We start from the raw sequence: 22350 nt of genomic DNA, 5'->3' as shown, positions 1-22350 counted from the left end.
GGTGGGGGAGGGGCAGAGGGAAAGGGAGAATCTCAAGCAGACTCCACGTTGAGCATAGAGCCTAACACAGGGCTCAATCTCAGGACCCTGAGATCATGACCTGAGCCGAAATCAAGAGTCGAACGCTTAACTGACTGAGCCACCCAGGTGCCCTCCACAGTCATTTCTATTCAGAATATTAACAGAATTGTGCCATTAGTCCCCAGCATTGATGTCAGGAAGTCCAAAGCCATTTAGCTTCTAGTTCCCTTGTATATAACCCATCTGATTATTCTCGAAGGTTTTCGAACATTCTTTTCTCAGATATTTGCAGTGATTGGCTATTCTTTCTCATTATCCAATTCTCTGCTGATCTCTGTAGGGATCTTTCTTGGTGAAAGAAGCCCTCACATGTCACTCCCACATCACCATTTTTTTTTAAAGATTCCATTTATTTATTTGAGAGAGAGAGAAAGAGAGAGAGAGAGCGAGCCTGAGCAGGGGGAGGGGCAGAGGGAAAGGGAGAAGCAGACTCCCTGTGGAGCAGGGAGCCCAACGTGGGGCTCGATCCCAGGACCCTGGGATCATGACCCAAGCCAAAGGCAGACACTTAACTGACTGAGCCACCCAGGCGCCCCCCCCACATCACCATATTTTATTTTCATCAAAGTATTTATTGTTATGTGGTATTTTCCAGTTTTACTCTTTTCTATATTGTCCATTAAATAAACTATAAGCTTTATAAGAATTCATTTGCTTCTGAATCCCCAGTGCCTAGGACAGTGAGCAGGTACTCAATAAATGGTTATTGGGTAAATGAATGAAAGCCTGTGTACTAGCATTACTTCCAGAAGTAGAGTAAGAATAGCTTTTCAATTGATATTTCTAAATTACATAAACAGGATCATGTGCAGGATCCCATTTTTGTCATGGTGTTTATATTTACTACAAACATGGTCTTCTGGCCATAGTAAATCATAAATCAGGAGCCCAAAACCTTTAAAACTAAAATCAAACTTTTGAGCAGTTCAATTTATTTGTCTTCAGAAAGCAACGGCCTCGGGCCAAATTATCTTCTTTCCTTACAAAAATTAATAATTATTAGGTTAAGAGTTAATGTCATCATCTTGATTCTAGTAGAACAATGACCTGGAGAAGACAATCCAGCAAGGTACACAAGCGTGCAGGCTTCAGCATCAGATGGCCTTGGTGCTGATCCCAAGCTCTGCCATGTAGGAGCTACATAGCTCCTTGGGTTTGTTATTTAACCTCTCTAAGCTAGTCTCTGAATTATGACAGTACTTGTCTCCTAGGCTATGATGAGGGTCCAAGGAGGTCATTCGTTTAAAATTTTAGGCAGAGTCCCTGAGCATTAATAAATGTTAGCTATAATTATTGTAAGAAATTATCTATTTGAACATTTTCATATTCTTTGCAAAATCTTGGCTGAAAGTATCATTCATTACATTGCATGAAATAATTTCCTCTCTTAGCTCAGTGCTAACACAAAAATGCCTCTTCAAACACACTTGAGATGTTCCTTAATCACGTGGGGCGAAGTGTATGACTGATCATGTTTTCTTTCCAGAAGGAAATTCAGGTTACTTGCCATAATAACCTCTTCCAGATATCTTTTTTTCTACTTTTTGTTTTTTCTTAACTGGCTTTCCTTGATTTTATTTTCAATTTTTCTTCTTTATAGTGTGTTTAACTTTGTAGCTTATGGCTCTACTATTTACCAACTGAGTGACTCTGGGGAAGTTATTTAACATCTGAAGTTCCACTTTCCTCATTTGTCAAATGAGAACTGTTGTGAACACTAATGATACTGTCACCTAGCACCCTTTTTTCGTAACCACTCCTCTACTCCATCCATATGCTCTTGCAAGCCATACAAGGGCCCAACCCTCTAGATTAGTCTAGAAGGGGACATCTAATTCAAGCCAGACCAAGAAGACACTTGCCAGGAATTTTGGATTAGGACTGAGAGTCAGGTCAATTTCCTTCTAGTGACTGAAACTTTATGTAAGACATAAACCTCAGGAGTTGCTAGTGGCTGTTTCCCACTTATGGAAGAAGCCAGTGCACAGTGAAAGAAAGAATGACTCTAAGCTATGGGGAGGAGGAAGACAAGGACTTCTTATGGTTCTAATGGTTCCTAGGTTCTCGCTTTTCCTATAGCCTGGCTCTTCCATTAGACAGCCCACTATCTTTCCAATAAAGTCTCCTTTCTGCATACATAATTTGGGTTTGATACCCATCACTTGAAACAAAAATAGTTCTAATGTGTAGAAAATAAACTCTACTTTGAATAATTGTTATAAAAAAATAAACGAGAGGGGCACCTAGGTGGCTCAGTCAGTTAAGCGTCTGCGTTCGGCTTAGGTCATGATCCCGGGGTCCTGGGATCGAGTCCTGTATCAGGCTCCCTGCTCAGTGGGGAGCCTGCTTCTCCCTCAGCTGCTCCCCCTACTTTTGTGTTCTCTCTCTGTGTCAAATAAATAAATAAAATCTTTTTTAAAAATTAAAAATAAAAGTAAATGAGATAAAACAATTAAGTGCCTAGCATACTACCTGGCATATAATAGTCACTCAAGAAATGATACCTATTAACATTATTTAGAAGATGGGGATACAAATTCTAAATCAATTAATTAATGAACACAATTTTAACAGCTTACAAATCTTTTTTTCTTACAGTTTCAAAATTACTCAAAGGGATTCTTTGGTTTTGGATCTTGAAAGAATTGCAAAATAAGAGAAATGCTCTGATTACTTTGCTACATATCACTGTATAAATCTAAGTAACTCATACATATAGTTAAATAATCTTAGAGAATAATAAAGTCTCAGATCCAGTAATCCTCAATTTCTTGCTTAACTCACTTGTTCAGGTAAATATACGGAGGAAAATTAGAAAAAGAATATAGACTTACATTCCACATATCTCACAGACACAAGAATAAGTCAGACACATTCAAGTGTGTAAAATACTGATTTGGCTGCATTCACAGAAGCCTTCACATTATATAAAAGATGCAATATAGTAAAGAGAAAATGGAATCATCATACCTGTAGAGATACCACACTGACATTATCAAAATGGATGTGTCCATTAGGCTCTGTGACAGCCGGATTTGCATAACACGTCACACCATTGATGGCAGGTAACGTTTTAGGTTGATGAGTTTTCTCATGAGAAGGACCAAAGTCATCATTTCTAAAGTGGGTATGATCATTCTACATGAAAAAATTTAAAAAGCAAGAGGAGGTTATAAGAATAAAAAATGATGGCTCACACATACAAGAAAGTAGAGAGTTTAGTGCTTTTTATTTGTAAGAGAAAATTTGTATGTCTATTCAATATATAATCTTTTTAGATTTACAAATGTATCTTCATTTATTAGATTGTTTTTTCATGTTAGGGTACATATGCCTTCTTATTTTGATGAACATGAATGAATACAAATTGTGCACATTTTTCTTGACATTAAATTGTTGGTACTTACTCCAAATTATACACTGTCAATCGTTTCTCTTATATTTATCAATATATTGACTTTTCTTTCTCCTCACATTCACAAGTCTAATAACTGAGCTTCACGTAATCATAAGAATAAATTCCTGGGGCACCAGGGTGGCTCAGTCAGTTAAGCATCTGCCTCTTGATTTCAGCTCAAGTCATGATCTCAGGGTTGTGAGATCAAGCCCTGTGGCAGACCCTGCACTGGGCGTGGAGTCTGCTTAAGATCCTCTCTCTCTCTCCTGCTCCTCCCCTCTGCTTGCGCCCTCTCTCTCTCTCTCTCTCTCAAAAAAAAAATAAAATAAAATAAAATTTCTGCCTTTATTTGCCTATAAAGCTATATAAAGTAGCTTTAAGGGGTCAAACATCAAACATTTTCAATAAAATCTATTTACCTGACCATATGTCTTTAATAACATCTTAAGCACTCTTTCAAAAAAGAAAAGCATGTAAAATCCACCAAACACAGCAATTGCCTTCTCAACATAGTTGTCACTTTTGGGATTGAATCCAAATGCCTGAGAGAGAAAAAAAAAAAATTCAAGTAAAACCAAGTAATTTAGCCTGATTTCTGAAAAATAATAAGAAATCTTTCACTATACAATTTTCACCAAAGTTCTAAGTCCATCTTCAGATCAGGTAATATTGGGAATTTAACCACCCAAATCACAAAACAAAAACTCTGAAACTTAAGTAACTAAACTGTAAGAGATCACAGAGGAGTCTTATACCAGAGGAACTTCTATTAATAAAACCCTCAGAGTATCTTATAGTTTCCTAGCTATAAGATAGTTTCATATCTTATAGTTTCCTACCTTCAGCAATATTTGCCTTGAAAGAGAAAGCTTTTCATAGTAAAAGTGAAGCACTGATTCCCTTTATAGATAATATTAGATCTAGGTAATGAAGAAAAATAAGACATTGATAATCCATTTTCTCTAAAAGTAATATATTTGTCCATCATACCCAGATTCAAATTTTTAAAAGCAAATATGATAAGCCATTTGGATTACTGTTTTCCCAAGAGAGATCCTTTTAAACTTCGAGGATCCTAGTAGGCCCTAAAGAGATAAAGAACTCAAGGGCTGGGCCCAAGAATGAAGTAGAAAAGATTTCTTTCACACACACACATACACACACACACACACACACACGTGAGAATGAAATAATCTACTGTTTAAAGGACATAGGGCAAGAGCTAGAGTTTGAAATTATAAAGAGTCAAGGTTTTCCTAACAGACAAGACATACAAACTTAAATAAAAGCTGCAGTAAATGTCTAAGGACATTTTGTGGTATATCTTCAGTAAATCTGACACTGTAGGCTCTTTAGAAAATAAATAAATAATAAAAGTACATAGAAAAATTAAACTTGCCAAATGCAAGACAAAATAAATTTTTAAGGCCCTCAGAGGTGTCCCAGAGCTGTCTGAGCACGTCCTGGTGGCTGGCCTCCTAGAATATTAATTTTATCTCTGACACTGATATCCCCTGTAGCTTGAGACAAGCTTTTTCATCTGCTGTGATTCAGCTTTCTCTTATCCAACACTATCAACCAGACCATAAAATGCTGTGAGAATTATGGAGCCTTAAAATGTACAAAGTGCTAAAACATTTAAAAGAAACAATTATTCACAGAAACAAAGAGCCAACATCCTTACCTCTGGAATAAGCTGGAAAATGGCATTTGAAAATAGAGTCCCAATAGCCAGACCCACGAAAAAGGTCAAAATCTTAGGGAAATAAGATTTCTTTATCAATGGAGTCAAAATTAATCCGAGGAGAGATGCCAGATTAATAATTGTCACTGACAGGAGTCCATATCCCCAAACTGTAGATCAGAAGGAAAAAGTAGAAATTAATCAGAGCAACGAAGCCAAATGAAGTCTTACTGTACATGAAGCTTGAGACAATTTTTTTCTTTAAAAGCTTGAAACAGATACTTCTTTAAAATAACAAGATCTTCTCAATGAAAATTATGCAGAAAACTGTGAACACAAATACAGAATAATAAATATAAATAGTAACACTGCTTACACTGTCATCAGCCCTAAACCACTCAAAGGTTCAGAGAATTTTATAGCTTGCAAGGAATTCGGAGAACATCTGGAATAGTGACAAACCATCTGAGGCCCATAGGCTCCAAGTCACCTACTTTCATCTGTAGCTCAAAGCCTGGTTTAAAACTCAGCCTTTCAGAGGAATACAGAGGCAGCCTGAGTTCAGGGAAAAGGTACAAAGTGATGGGTGGAGGGTAGGGGTGGAGATGGGTGGGTATGGGTTAGCTCCAAGGTGACCAGAGTTGCAGACACTGCATTTGTCATAATCACTGGTCTGCAGGCGCCTGTGGAGTGCACCTCCGTGGAAGGCAGCACCTTGGCCCTCCAGCTGGGGCCTCCAGGACCTGGACTCAGCCCAGTGCAGTGAGCACTCAGGAGGGGAGCACGTGGGAACCAGAGAGCAGCCGTGTTACACAATTCGCCCCGTTGAGCCCAGATTAGGGCGAAAATATCCTATGTAATGAGGACTCTGGTGGCAGACGGAGGTGGCGAGTCTTTCGACTCTCTATCCCTAAGGCCTGGTACCCAATAGGTGCTTAATAAATATTGCTTACGGTGAAATGAACGAATGTTATCCTAAGCTTTACAGCTAGTGGCATGTGTGACCTCAGTTTCCTCCTGATTATCCTCTATCGAGGGGTTGGTTTAAGGACACCGTGGGAGTGCAAGTGAAGCATGCCGGTGAACCCAGGACAGCCTCGGATGGCAGTGCAGGCTGACACACATTGGGCCCCGGAACCACGCAACCTGGCTTTGCCTGCACCCCACACACAGCACACGAAGGACAGTGTGAAAGATGAGGAAGCTGCCTCTGCACTGTCGCTTCTTTAAAATGCCCAGAAAACATTTTTAAATGTTAGGCCCCTTTTCTCATTGACACTCTCAATGGAGTACCGTAGCAACACCTAAGGGTTCTGAGTGTTTGCCGTTGCCAGCTACTGTGCTAAGAAACTGACAGGTAGGGGCGGGGCACCTGGCTGGCTCTGTTCATAAAGCATCTGCCTTCGGCTCAGGTCATGATCCCGGGGTCCTGGGATCGAGCCCCGATTCAGGCTCCTTGCTCAGTGGGGAGCCTGCTTCTCCCTCTGCCTGCTCCCCCTGCTTGTGCTCTCTCTGTCTTTCTCTCTCTCTGTCAAATAAATAAATAAAATTTAAAAAAGAGAAAGAAAGAAGGAAACTGACATGTATTCATGAATTTGATCCTCACAAAACCCTGTGAGGTAAGGACTACTATAACCTCCTTCATACAGTTGAGGAAACCAAAGCATACGGAGTTCAAGTGAGCTGCCCAAGTCATGCAGAGGGAAAGCTGGATTTTGAACCCAGGCAGTCTGGCTCCAAAGCTGACAAATGTTAGCAATATGCTTCATTACTCGTGTAGAGGTATTCTAATTTTTAAAAAGACCAAGGGACTCAGCAAAACTGTAGATATTTTATATTGTGCTTCACGAATACAAGGTTGCTCACTACTATTCTAGTTCAAGCGATTCTGTCTACAAATAAACAACCTTAGCAAATGTTTATGGAGCCTCGCATATAGACCGAACCATGGTTCCTGCCAACAAGGAGCCTGGATCTTTTGCTTGGGGAACGGGCAAAGGAGTAGGCACATGTACACACAAAGCAGTACAGGTCGTCTATGCTGCAAACCAAATAAAACGAACAGAAAGTAAATGTTACTGTCACCACAAGAATCATCACAGCACTGACCGTGACTTTATCTTCTCCAGATGCTTTCCTATCGGTTCCAGATCCCTGACCAGGCCCTGCAAAGTCATTTCACTGGAACCATGAAGGTCCACCTCATTCCTGTTTACTACCTTATCACCTAAAACAATACTACCTACTCCCCTCAGACTCTCCACTTAGAGAAAGCTCGCAATCCCACCTCTCCCTCCACAGTGTAGTGATGTGGTAGTTTCCTTGAACACGAATAGCCTTCTATCCCTTCAGTAGCCTACACGCATTCATTCATTCAACAAATATTTATAATCTCATCAAGTAGACAGGATATGTACATGTTGAACCTAACATAAAGATGCAAAGAAGTTTCTGAGTACCAAACTGAGGCAAAATCACATACACATAAGAAACACATCACCTTCCCTTGAGAAATCTGTGATCTCCGTAGAGAGCAGAAACGTTAGAATCAATTTCAATTTCTCAATTTCATAGACGATTGACGACCAAAACCTATCAATTTTGCTTGAGACATCTCTCACTCCAGCTTCTCCGTCCTCATCGCCAATGCCTTGAGTTCAGGCCCTCATCATCTCTCACCTCCTCTTTGGATGCATTATGACAGTCTTCCTCCCTCTACGTGACGTGGCCACCAGACTTATAACCCTAAAACACAGCTTGGATCATCTCATGCCCCTATTCGAGACTACTGTTCATAAACTGACTCCCACACGACTTTTCCAGGGTTATTTGCACACTTCTCAACACGGCCTTTATGCTAACACAATGCTTTCCAAGTACAGAATGACCTTTACTTGTGGTTCTTCATCTGAAAACATCTTTCTATCTTCATTGCCTGAGAAACTCACACGTGTTTCTCTAAGCCGACTCCAAGACATCTTCTCTAAAGCTTTCCTAGCTCTTCCAGGCAGCTGTCCCTTGCTCCTCAGGCTTCCATGGCTCTTTGATCAAAACAATGAATCATGGAACGCTACATCAAAAACCAATGATGTAATGTATGGTGATTAACATAACATAATAAAAAGAATAAATAAATTAAAAAGTAACTGGACCACGTACCATGTTTATAAAATCCTTATATCATGACTCCTTTGAATAGTTTTACTTTGGTTTTTCACTTCTTTGAATGAACTCAAGACTGACTCTTTATTAGGTGAACATTACATCAAGAATCCAGGGCTTTTCATTACTTAAAAAATAATTCATTTGTGGGAAAAGAATAGGCTTACACAGGGAGCAGGGAATGGAGTGAACCTATGAACACATGGATAAGAGGAGTGAACGCACAGTCTTCCTTCCCTGTGTCAGGCACTATTCCAGGCACTTGCAATATTAACTCATTTGATACAATTCTAGAAGGAACGTACTACAATTCTAGAAGGAATGTACTATAATTCTAGAAGGAACATACTATAATTCTACAAGGAACGTACTATAATTATCTCCATTTTACAGATGAGAGAACTGGGGCACAGAGATATTAAATAAATTGCTCAACACAGCTGCACACACAACTGCACATTTTAAAATACAACAGAGTGCGCCAAATAAAGGCAATGTAGTATCAAATTAAACAGATTAGTAAGAATGAGTACTTTACCAGTTTCCCTAATTCTCCAGAAATTTTTCTCTCTCTTCTCCTACCCTGTCCCACCCACTCCAGCCCCATTTCAATTCCTAAGATAATGTGTACCCTAAGCGGCATTTCTGTCTTTATTGGGCCTCTGTCCAAATATTTGGTGCCTGTCTAATCTTGTAATTCAGAACTATTGATTTTCCATTTTATGACTTTGCAGTCTTGACCCTGAAATGCTCTCACTTCCTGTTTCCCAATTCCCGGATCCTACCTCCTGGCTCCTGAGATAGAGGAAACCTAGGAATTAAGGTTAAAAATACTTTTGAAGGTCAGTCACTAACCTGCACGGAGTAGAGGACTTGCTTTTTCTGAAGCTTCATCTCCTATGCCCAGAATCATGTACATGGTAGATATATTTTATTTAACAGATGTATATATAGGGCCTAAATACATTCCATATTATATTCTACATGCTTTACAAATATTAAGTTATTTAATCCTTATAGCAACCTTATGATAAAGGTACTGTTTTAGATAAGAAAACCGAGGCAGAAAGACATAGTCATGTGCCCAACTGGAAAATTATAGAGCTGGGATTTGGGCCCAGGTGGGCCGGCTTCAGAACCTATGCTTTTCATACGTTATACTATTAAGTGTTGATATGTAAAGAATTTTCTGAATTTACTTTTAAATATAAAATGCAAACCATATTAAACTTGTAGAAATACAAACATATTCCTATTTAGTATACAATCTAGAAAAATATTTGCTTAAACAATTAGTTGTAAAATTATTGTAATTCACAAAATTGCTAACTATATTAATAAAGTATGTTTGGGGCCTTCTGTTCTTCATGTATGTAAATATAGAATATAAAAGAGAACGTGGATCCTGAAGTTGAGACAGCTTGGGTTTTGAACCAGGCTTTATCATGTACAAGTTGTGTACTTTTGAGCAAAAGACTTGAAACTTCTCTGGACCTACGTTTCCTTGGCTGTAAAATAGGAAGAGCAGTTCCCACACCTACATATAGTTGTAGGAAGATTAAATGAGTTAACACAGGTCAAGTATTTGGAACAGTACCCGCCACGCAGTAAGTACTACATAAGAGTTGGCTATTATCAATATCTTTGTCACTGTGGTAATTCCTGTTACTCAGAGAGAGATCAAAGTATTCATATATACAAAAAGGAATCCAAAAGTCAGTAGAATAAGCACTCCCTTTGTTGAGGTGTCCCTTTTCTTCTCTATCTTTTCTTTCTTTCTTTCTTTCTTTTTTTTTTTTTAAAGATTTTATATATTTATTTGACAGAGAGAGAGACAGCGAGAGCAGGATCACAAGCAGGGGGAGTGGGAGAGGGAGAAGCAGGCTTCCCACGGAGGGAGGCAGGGAGCCTGACGCGGGGCTCGATCCCAGGATCCTGGATCATGACCTGAGCCGAAGGCAGATGCTTAACCGACTAAGCCACCCAGGCGCCCCTATCTCTTCTTTCTTTATAGTCTTTTATACTCAGTATAGATGTGCTCACTCAGACCTGGCTTCACATGCCATCTCTAAGCCGACAAATCTCTAGCCTTGACCTGTGGTCTGAGCACTAAATGTGTGTATGCCACTGCCTACTGGACATCCCTCCTTGTGGGTCTGTGTCAATGTCTCAAACTGACCATGTGAAAAATTACACCCTATCCTCACCACTTGCTTCCCCCATAAGAAACTGCTCCTCCGGTCTTCTCCATCCTGGGAAATGGCAAATCCATCTCTCCAGTTTCAGTGGCTCAAACCTTGATTCATTCTTCCCAACCCCCACATCCAACCAGAGGCAAACCATTCTAACACAGTTTCCAAAATCCATCCTGGATCTGATCACTTCCCCTCCCTTCTACCTCTCCCACCTTAGTCCATGTCCCATCATCCTGAGCACCAATCCCTGGCAACTGCCTCCTGACTAATCTCCTTGCTTCTACTCTTACCCCATTACAATCTGTTCTTCAAACTGCAGGTAGAATAATCCTTTACGAATCCAAACAAAATCGTGTGCCCCCGCCCTGTTTAGAACCCTACAGTGTCTTCATACCATATTCAGAATAAAATCCAGTCAACTTACTGTATCCTACAAGGCCCCGGGCATCATTTCCTTCTATTCTTCCTCCTGCTTACTATGCTCCACACACACACGCTTTCTTACTGTTCCTTACATACGCCAAGCTCATTGCCAAGCTTATGCTGACTGTTCCCCTGACCAAGAATGTTCTTTTCCCAGAAAAGATCTTGCCACGGTCCTCTCCCTACCCTAAGTCAGGACTCTGCTCAAATGTAATGTCATCAGAAAGGCCTCCTCTGACCTATCAACAATCACACTCACCCACTGTCTCCTTCTATCCCTTACCTACTTTATTTTCTTCATAGTATTTATCACCCTGAAATTCTATTATTTATTTGCTTATTTGTATAAATGTTTATTCTTTCTCTTCTCCATTACACTGTAAGTCCTAAAAGGGCAGGGAGTTTTCTTGTTGACCACTCAATCCCCAATGCCCAGAACAGTGCTTGGCATGTCATTCAATAAACATTTATTGAATGAACAATGTACCAACAGATGAGAATTAAAATATCCATGTGGGTCAGGTTAACAATTTGAGGATACCAAGAAATTGCACAAAGATGGCAAACAGACCCCCTGAACAAGTGGTTTATTTCATTTGCAAAAGAATTCTTCTACATGTTTAAATATGTGAACTATATAGTAAGCATGCACTTGTTTTCTTATATTTTAAAATTTTTTTGCAGCAGGTTATCCCTTTGAAATCCAACATCTATGGCAATACGATTAGAGGCATTTAAAACAGTCACTGGTGTTTTCTTTCATTTACAAAAATTAAAGCAGTAATAACTCAGCACTTTAGTATTTAATCTAAAACCATGCTATTCGCTATCCCTTTACTGAAAATTATGGATAAATTGACAAGTTTTTAAAATAATATGATAAGCACGAGGTAATGGAAATTGATCACTTATGAGCCAAATAGTGAATGTACAATCCAACATGAACAGTATAAAGCATATATTTTTTAAAATCAGGAATTGAGAGGGGCATCTGGATGGCTCAGTTGGTTAAGCGTCCAACTCTTGACTTTGGTTCAGGTCATGATCTCAGGATTATGAGATCAAGCCCCACATCGGGCTCCGTGCTGAGCATGGAGCCTGCTTAAGAGTCTCTCCCTTCCCCTTGGCCCCTCTCCCACCCCACACTCACTCTCTCTCTCCTTTTCTCTCTAAAAAAAACCAATAATAGGTAAATAAATAAATAAAATAATAAAATAAAGTCAAGTATTGAGTTTTACAAAGTTTTTAAGCAGTACCAAGTGTAATTTTGACTCCACAAATAGAAGAGCACAATTCATGAAGTTTAAATGAGTTTTAATTATTCTTGCTCTAAATACTTTCAGAATATAAGTACTTTTGTACATTAACTAAAAGCAATAAAGCAAAGAAAGAAGCATGTTAATTTAATTTCGGACCAGCCTATAGACTTTTCAAACAAACAGAAGAAAAAACTTCCAACATACCTTCGGAAATACTTGGTTTTGTTTTGTGTTTGGGCCGATCCCCACATGGATGGAAGTTCAGTTGCTGTAAGACTGCTGGACAGATGACAGAGAAGTTGGAGCTGCTTATCTGAGTAGCATTCGAAAAGCCATGAAGGGAAAAGATCTCTTCAGCTGATAGACACTGAAACAGGATAAACAAAATAAACATGTATGTGTTAACATAGTAAAAGCATGCCAGCAAAGATACTTTAAAGAGACAGAGAATATTTCATCTAGACACCCAGCACTAACTCTGCACAAAAGCCCTAAAATTTTAAAACAGTCTATACCTCTTTAAACCTAGAAACAAGAAAAAAATAGCAAAAAAAAAACCCAAAAAACAAAAAACAAAGCAAAACAAAAAAATCCTTCTTGATCAATAGTCTACCTATGGCAGCAAAAAAGGTAAGAACTGGTTTGGGGGTTTCCAAGGACTTTACAAACATTAAAAGTAGACCAATAGCTTTCAAATCAAAAGTTTTAAGAGGATTCTATATTCTCAATCTCTCCTCTCTGTCTTTAGATTGGATATTTTGTGTAGGCTATTGGAGTAACTCTCTGTGAGATTTCTTGTAGACAAACACCTGGCTCCTTTACAGTTTCTTAATTAAGAAACCCATCCATGCTTCTAGACAGCAATAAGAATTCCAACATATAATAGTTGTTTTAAAGTATGTCTTTAGCAAATATGGTTATTTGCTAAAATATGTATTGTTCTCAGTGATGGTGGGTAGCTTTTCTCTACTATATAAGGTTTTGAAAATAGTGCTAGGCTGTTTAGAAATTCATTAACTATTAATAAAATTTTTCAGGAAAAAATTCTTTGTGAAAATCACTTTTTAAGGGTATCATTTTATTCTTGGGCATATTTTAACTGTAAACTATCATCCACATACTTGCATTATTGAGAATATAAAAGAAATTAAATGTGTTACTGTGGTTAATAATCATCGTAAGAATTACAGACTGTGAAAAATATCCATTCACTCAAACAGAAGAGTCTATTTTTAATAAGTACAATTCAGAAAAGTCCTTTGCATGCTTCAGCCAATATTTAAACCCCACTAAGGTTTTACTTGGCTTTGCACCACAGACTGGACTGTGTTCTCCCAAAATTCATATATTGAAGCCCTACCTCCTATTATAATGATATTTAAAGTTGGGGCCTTTGGAAAATAATTAGGGTTAGATGAGCTAATGAGGGTGGTGTCCTAGTCCAACTAGATTAGTGGTCTTCTAAGACAAGACACCGGAGAGCTTGCCTGCCCTTTCTCTCTCCACCATGGGAGTAGACAGCTAGAAAGCAGCCATTTGCAATCCAAAGACAGAGCCCTTACCAGACATCGACCCCTCTGACCTCTCGATTTGAACTTCCAGTCTCCAGAACTGCGAGAAAACTAATTTCCATTGTTTAAGCTATCCAGTTGACGGTATTCTGTTACGGCAGCGCAAGCTGACAAACACTCTATGAATGGCATTTGAGAACTCAAAAGTTGATGTTAACTGTTTGACCTTGAAGCTCTGTGATTCCCTTTACAACAGAAACAATGAAACTAAAAACTTAAGATGTGGGTAAAAAAAGATCACTACTGATTATTAAGAAGAAAAAACATCAAATACACCAAGATGTGTGCACGTGTCAAAACTAAAATTGCAAATGCCTTAAAGAAAGTTCACATTTAGACTTCTTTCTTTGTTTTTTTAATGCCTAAGTATGTGCTTAAAGCTATTACGTTCAAGCCATGACAATGGGTTTGGATTCATGACAATGATAGATGTGTACCATCCCTAGAAGAGGAGACTCACCACTCTCAATGCTCCATTCCCTTCAAAGGGAAGAATGCTCCATTCTTCCCTTTGGCTGACTAGGGGGATAATAAGCTAAAGGAGGGGGAAAATAGCTCGACTGGGCGAAGGAAAGTGGGAATAATTTATTCGTTACCATGAAGCCACCCAGGAGCGTAATGGCTAGACTCAAAAATTAGAGTCCATGTGGTCAAACTGCCCACACAGCATGGCATGGTTCCAGGAGTAAATGACTACAGCAGCATAAACATAAAACGGCCCTGTTTCCCTACAAGAAAGTCTTAACCTAGTTGGACTTCAAGTTCCTCCAACTCTAACCCAGGATAAAAAGGGGAAGCTGCCCATAGATAATTTCCAAAGTCTTCTCAGAATTAACATACTAAGACTTCCTAAAACTTGATGGCTGTTAAGCAGTTCTCTTCAGACTCAGATGGTGACTCGTTAGTGGGTCAGGAAATCCACTTACAATGTCACAGTCAGCATTTTGTAAGGAGCTAAAAAATATAAGAGAAACTACAGAGCATACCACACATCACAAGAGTAAGTATTATTTAGTGAAACTTTTGCTCCAGTTACATAGCATGCACAGAGATACTGGAGCGCAATGTAAAATGCATTTTTTTTTACCGTAAATGGCAGTGAAGAGTTTGAAAGTCACTGCCCTCAAAAATGCTTTAATTGCGCTGCATACGTCATTAAAGACACTCTCCTCCATACAGTTGGGGTAAAACCCGTGTAGCCAAAGGAACATATAATCAGTACTTTAAAACAGCTTGGAGTCTTGATGATCTGTGAAGCATCTGTGTAGAAATTTTGGCTGGACAGGTGGTCATGGATAATAATACTTTGACAGTGGCAACTGCTCAGTCTCCAGAAAGAACAAGGAGGTGGAGAGACAACAAGACTCTAGGCTTTGCCTAACGGAGAGACGGACTCTTAACTCTAGAGAACAAACTGATGGTTACCAGAGAGGAGGTGGGTGGGGTGTGGGGAAAATAGGGGATGGGGATTAAGGGGTGCACCTGTCATTCTACACCTGAAACTAATATAACGCTGTATGTTAACTAACTGGAATTTAAATAAAAACTTAAAAAAAAAACTCTAGGCCTTGCTTTATGAGAATAAGGACAGAATAATTACAGAATCCTAGCAGTATGGCAAAACTCAATTAATGGTAGGCGTGATTTATTTAAAATAACCATCAAGGCTCTTTCCACAGTTTGGCTATTGTGGACATTGCTGCTATGAACATCAGGGTGCACGTACCCCTTCAGATCCCAAGATGTCCATTGACAGATGAATGGATAAAGAAGATGTGGTGTATATATATATATAATGGAATATGATGCAGCCATCAAAAGGAATGAAATCTTGCCATTTGCAACGACGTGGATGGAACTGGAGGGTATTATGGTGAGCAAAATAAGTCAATCAGAGAAAGACATGTATCATATGACCCCACTGATATGAGGAATTCTTAATCTCAGGAAACAAACTGAGGGTTGCTGGAGTGGTAGGGGGTGGGAGGGATGGGGTGACTGGGTGATAGACACTGGGGAGGGTATGTGCTCTGGTAAGCGCTGTGAATTGTGCAAGACTGTTGAATCTCAGATCTGTACCTCTGAAACAAATAATGCAATATATGTTAAGAAAAAAAAAAAGAAGAAGATAGCAGGAGGGGAAGAATGAAGGGGGGGGAAATCGGAGGGAGAGATGAACCATGAGAGATGATGGAGTCTGAGAAACAAACTGAGGGTTCTAGAGGGGAGGGGGGTGGGAGGATGGGTTAGCCTGGTGATGGGTATTAAAGAGGGCACGTTCTGCATGGAGCACTGGGTGTTATACGCAAACAATGAATCATGGAACACTACATCAAAAACTAATGATGTAGGGCACCTGGGTGGCTCAGTTGATTAAGCGACTGCCTTCGGCTCAGGTTATGATCCTGGAGTCCCGGGATCGAGTCCCACATCGGGCTCCTTGCTCGGCAGGGAGTCTGCTTCTCCCTCTGACCCTACCCCCTCTTGTGCTCTCTCTCTCACTCTCTCTCTCTCTCAAATAAATAAAATAAAATCTTTAAAAAAAACTAATGATGTAATGTATGGTGATTAACATAACAATAAAAATAAATAAATAAATAAATAAATTTTAAAATAAAATAAAATAGCCATCGACCAGCAAGTGGGATGCCAATAGCTTTATGCAGCCACCTATTTGGCTTTACAATCTCAATTTCCATAATGCTTTGATTTAACAAAGTTGAACCTGCAACAAAGGAAGCAGTTGTCTAAGAAAGGGCGGTGTTTCTCAGGGCAGGGCAAACAGGATGAGAGCCCAGTGCCTGAACAGTGAGGTGACAACAAAACAGCTGGAACGGTTGAGGAAGGTCAAACATCCTCTCAAACATACCCCTTCGCCTCCAAAACAAACAAGGAAGAAATTATGAAACCAGTAGGAGCCACAAGGTCTCTTTATGAAAGGATCCAGGATGATGTGCCTGAATAATATGTGACTTAATAAAATTTCCTGAGCTTTTCTACCATTTGCTTTACATTTACGTACTGAGCTTTTTTCTTTACATCTATTTGTTTTTACAACACCGCTATTCTCGAGGGTACCACCCTGCTGCTTGCTGCGGCCCTTTGAGCTTTGTGTTACAGGAGGCAAACTCCAACCAGCAGATACCCTAGTATTCAGTGGGTTGACGTCTTTCTTAAAGACATTTTCTCAGTGTCTGAGTTAAACTCCTTGAGTCTCTTGCCACATTAAGGGGATCTCAAATGGGTCTTCTGTAGATGAAGTGCCAAAGTAAGGAAGTAGTAGAGGTAAGGGGGTTGAGATTCATATCATACACGAGATCCCCATCATCCAGCAACAGACCACCTTCCTGCCACGGGAGCCTCCTTCCATGTGATGTAGCTGGGGCTGACCAGGGAACATCCCACACCTGCCCACTGTCCGGTAGAGCAACTGGAAAAAATCTTTTTTGACTAGGATTGCTATGAGTCTGGGATTTCCTGAGGCCACTTTTCTAGCATGAAAAGGGTGAACTAATGCATAGAGACAGACAGGTTTCCAATACCATCGCTCATCCCCCAGATACAGCTGTGCCTAAAGCTTGACTCCAGTGAACTGAGACAATGAACTGCCTTTGTGACTTAAGCTAATTAAGATTAAGTTTTTTCACTTACAAATGAAAGAGTCTTGATTGATATATAATCATTCAAAAGACATTTTCAAAGCTAGGAAATGAATGCTACATCCAGAACCTATGGGAAAACAAAAAGATAAGTTTTTCCACTCTTTAAATCTTCTCCATCCTCTTTTTCTCAACACATAGGCTATTTTCTCTAGTCAAATGGCACAGATTAAATAATACAGAACGCTACGACCACCTGATCCCACATCCACTGTGCCAAGGCCTTCACCACCACACCAGAAGTGAAATATCATCCCATTCAAAAGTCACCCCAAAGATGGTTTCAGATTTTGTTTCTCCATGAATTGTGCTTCGGTGGAAGCTGAGCAATTCACAAACCCAGTAAGAACTAACACTGCTGGGTGTGGCTGTGTTCTCTCTTATGAGGGTAAATGTAGGAAGACAGAGCACCTTGTAATGCACTTAGACTCAGGGACAATCAAAATTAGAATGAAACACCTAGTCCAGGCTGTTGTTTAGGATGTCAAATAACTGAGCCACACAAACCTTAAATTTCATTACCAAGCCCCAGGGGAGCCAGGAGTAAAATTGGAACTAGAATCCGAATCTGAAAAAACCCTGTCTAACCCCTTTTCGTTTAGTGACTCCTCTACCCTGCCTTGCCCTGCACACCTGTTGTTTGACAGCAAGAACTACAGCTACCTTCTGGAACTTTCCATGTATGGAGCTGAGATGAAAGCCAAACAACTCACCCTTCCCCAGACTCCAAGTGAATGACTCATCTCCTGTTCTTTGAAGAGATGCGACAGGTAAGAGTTTGAACAAGAATCCACCCAAAATCTTCATCTGTGCTACTCTCGTCAAAGCCAGTTCCACTCCTCCCTCACTGTCATTCATGTATTCATTCATTCACCAAACACAGGACAATCCACATCTTCTCTGGGCCAGGTACTCTGATAGGTGTTGAGAATAATACATGGTTCCATCTTCAATACGCTCACCATTCAGTAGATAGAACATATATATACAAATACTACAGCTATAGTACAATGTAGGAAAGGGAATAGTAAAGATATGTCCGAGCTATTGTGAGGGAAGAGGTCTGGGAAGGCTTCCTGAAGAACGAGATACATGCGCTGAGTCCAAAGTGTTCGTTCAGTGCTTTTGCTGGCTGGAGAGATAAGACAGGAGCCACAAAAACTTACATTAGGCAGAAATCAGTAATGTACATAAGTATGTGATTAGTTGACAAATGAATTTTATAAACCATAGTTATTATAGGAGTACTGAGAAGCACAGTACTGAGAAGCACATTCGTCTAATCCCCACATCAATGACTAAAGTAGATTTAAGGAGAAATCTGGGATGAAGACATCATGTCTTAGAAAAAAGTAAATTGTCCAGGATGAAACAACTTATAACTGTTAACGACAGAATTCAGACCAACGACTTTGAGCGTTTTCTGACTTCTAAGCCCATCCTCTTGCAGCTATGCCCCTATGTTTTGCTGGTTGAACACGGAGAAGAACACAAATAATAAAAGAGAGAACCATTAAGACCCTGGTGAGGAGTATATTTGTTGTCCCTAAAGTGACTTGAGTCATAGAGTTAAATTACTCTTAGATCATATTTAGCCTTATACCCAAAGAGAGATCTCAAAAAACAATCAAACATGAGCCAGGTTTTCTCACCGTGGTGAGAATTAAGAAGGAAATGCATGATGGTTGTGATTCTTTGCCTTTCAAATAGCCCTCCTACCCATCAGCCAAACAGGAATGCTGGGCAGGCACAAGGACCACACTCGAGCAGCACACAGCCCAGAATCTGGCACAACCCTCTCTGCCACCTATGCCCGGCTGCTGACACTACCCTGAAGTCCTCCTGTAACAGGTTCATCAAACCTAGAATACCTGGATGTGTGCCATTTTGAATGCTTTGCTTCCCTGTTACTATTTTAAAGTCAGTGTTTTTGCAACTCAAGCAGAGAAGGCAACTGGTTAATTCATCCACCCGAGCTACCATCACATAACCATACTGGACCATGAGACCAGTACAAGTGGCCATAGATTGTTAGGAACATATTAAGAGGAGGAAAAAGTGAAGATCCAAAATAATTATGTGATGGGAGAGAAACCTCTGGAATCCTTGAGATCATGTTTACCTCAGTATTCACGAACACTAATACTAATAATATAATACTGTGTGCCTGGCACACAGTAGGATTCAGTAAATACTTGTTGAATGAGTGAATGAGTAAATGCATGAATGACCTCCTCACTCGTCTTCATGGTATTTTTAAAAGCCAATTGCCAAAACATTTTAAGTTCATAGTAGTAACCTGAACAAAATTACGAAAAAGTAAACAAGTGCAGAAAGTGAAGTATACATAAGAATGTTTCAAATACGGCAACTAGCCAAAGTTCCCAAAGGAACAACTTAAATACTTAAATGTTAGAAGGGTAGTTGGAGTTTAACAACCGGGGGTGGGGGGCACTTCTGGCCCTGGAACAAGGGAGGAGTCCCATGCCTTTATCCTTTCCAGGGTGATTGTACAAGCTCATAAGCAGTGGCTCATAGAAGCACACTGGAAGTAGGGTGTTCAAAGTCAGAGTGACTGAAAACACACTTCCAGATTTGTTACTGAGGCAATAATGGAATGACCAAAGCTTAGTCACCAGGAACTGAGTACTTACCATTTCCGAACCTCCTTGATATTGCTCAGTGCACATGTGCACTGAGTCACACTTACCAATGTTCTCTTGAACTTTTCCCCCCTTAATTTCCTCTCCAAAGTTTTCTCAAAACTATTTTACCGAGCTAAGACAGACTTTTCTAAGGTTTGAGCAAAAAACATTCTAGACACGTGATCTCTAAGTTTAAGAAATGGCTAATCAAGTGATTCCCGACTCGGTTTTCCCAATTCGTTTTTCCATTTCTCCCCTCAAGTTTTCTTACACTTCTCACCGAAGGCACTAGAGTGCTGATGCATTCCCACCCAGAATGCACACACAGACACACACATGCACACTCATATACACATACGTGCACATGTTCACATTCACTCTCCAAACTACTCCTTAAAAGAAGATAGAGGGGCGCCTGGGTGGCTCAGTTGGTTAAGCGACTGCCTTCGGCTCAGGTCATGATCCTGGAGTCCTGGGATCGAGTCCCGCATCGGGCTCCCTGCTCAGTGGGGAGTCTGCTTCTCCCTCTGACCCTCCCCCCTCTCGTGTGCTCTCTCTCTCTCATTCTCTCTCTCTCAAATAAATAAATAAAATCTTAAAAAAATATATTAAAAAAAAAAAGAAGAAGATAGAAAGGGCCTTTCCTAGATATGCTATTTAAAGAAGATACCTTGTTTTATGACACATTGTTCAGGAAAATAAGATTATTATGAAATAATATGCACAGAGTGACATCATTGCTATGAATAAGGTTAAATAAAATCTGGACACGTGTGCTTCAAAGTATTAACAGCGTTTATCTCGGGGTGATGAAATTATGCGTGACTTTTATTTTTTCCTTTCTGTTTTGCAATATTTGCCAAAGTTTTAGACAATATATATGTATTCCTATCTCAATTAGAAAAATAAAGTTAAATCATGGGGAGTTTCTTAAGTCTCTTTTTCTAGGTTCCTCCAAACACAATTAAGACAAGTTGGAATTTTTTTTTTTAATTTTACTAAAGAAAAAGGGATTTTAAAGCCATGATACACTTTTTAAAAGAGGTTTACAAAGTTTTCTGATTTTACCATAGCTATTGACACATTTCTCAGCTCTATCCCATCCACATTCAGTTTCTTAAGGCCCTCTCACCTCTAAAAGCTTGGCATTGTATCAGAGCCTAGACACTGAGTCTGGATTCTTGACTTTCTGACCCGGACCTGCCTCCAGATGGCAGAAGCTACCCTATTTTCCAACACCTGTGAGGATGACCTTCTTGTATTTGCTGCCAGGCTCAAAAAGTCTTTGGGCCTTGCTGCTCACCAAAGGCCTCCCACTCAGTCCCTCCAGGATTAAGTTGTAGAAGGTATGACTGTTCTCCAGGCAAGGCTGGGGCAAATGCCACCAGGAGTGAGCTCATCCTTCAAAGTCATCTTACCTCTGCATACAAGGAATGACTTTATCCATCACAGCCCCAATTTTATGACAAGCCTTTAGCACAGTGGTTCTCAAAGTGTGATCCAGGGACCCCTAGGGGTTACCAAAACCCTTCCAGAGAATATATTAGGTCAAACTTATTTTTATAATAATACTAAGACAGCATTTTCTTTTCCACTTTCATTCTTTTATGAATGAACAATGGGTGTTCCAGAGGCTATGTGACATACGTCATAACAGACTAAATGCAGAAGCATGTATGAGAATACAGCTGTCTTCTACTAGGCCAGATAGTAAAGAGATTTGCAAAAATGTAAAACAATGTCATTCTTCTCACTAATTTTTTGTCATGGAGAATACTGTTATGTTTTCATCAAAAATGTTAACATAGTATGGGCTTATTAATGCTATTTTTAATCTATGAAATAAGTATTTAAAATTTTTGTCAACATTAATTTCTCTAATAGTAAATATCAATAGATATAAACCACATACACTAAAGGTCTTTGGTGTTCTCAATAATTGTTAAGAGTACAAAGGGGCACAAACTTTGGTCTGGCACGTAAGAATGACACACAGACCCCTATATACCACTTAACTGACAAGTTGGGAGCTTCTATTTGATCTTACCTAATATACTTTTCACCCTGCTTATCCTACATCCCCATAAGATGGTTTCTGCTGAAAACTGCCATTGTCACTCTTCTACTCAAAATGGCTCCCCACACAAAAACAAAAAACTTTTCTTCCGCCAAGAATCTAAAGTCCAAACACTGAAGAACTTCAATTATCTGTCTCCAATCTTCCTTACTCTCTTTACCATCATCCAAAAGCATATTTGAACTCTCTATTCTAAT

The 22350-nt window shown here is 39.6% G+C and overlaps 1 protein-coding gene across 3 annotated transcripts in view; it reads right to left on the bottom strand.

Annotated features, from left to right (window-relative positions):
- SLC39A8 (solute carrier family 39 member 8) overlaps positions 1–22350 on the bottom strand; it is a 70016-nt gene that overhangs the window by 34066 nt on the left and 13600 nt on the right. For 2 of the 3 annotated variants that reach the window (XM_021680423.1, XM_021680424.1), the window contains exons 3-6: positions 12406–12568; positions 5163–5332; positions 3898–4020; positions 3052–3219 (exon numbers count right to left, since the gene is read on the bottom strand). In XM_021680423.1, coding sequence (XP_021536098.1) covers positions 3052–3219; positions 3898–4020; positions 5163–5332; positions 12406–12568 — 624 coding nt within the window. Of the gene's footprint in view, positions 1–3051; positions 3220–3897; positions 4021–5162; positions 5333–12405; positions 12569–20363; positions 20382–22350 lie in introns of those variants that run through there. The other variant, XM_044912902.1, reaches the window with a different exon arrangement.

This window comes from Neomonachus schauinslandi, chromosome 2 (genome assembly GCF_002201575.2).
Source record: "Neomonachus schauinslandi chromosome 2, ASM220157v2, whole genome shotgun sequence".
Taxonomy (NCBI): domain Eukaryota; kingdom Metazoa; phylum Chordata; class Mammalia; order Carnivora; family Phocidae; genus Neomonachus; species Neomonachus schauinslandi.
This window is presented reverse-complemented; position numbering and strand designations above follow the sequence as displayed.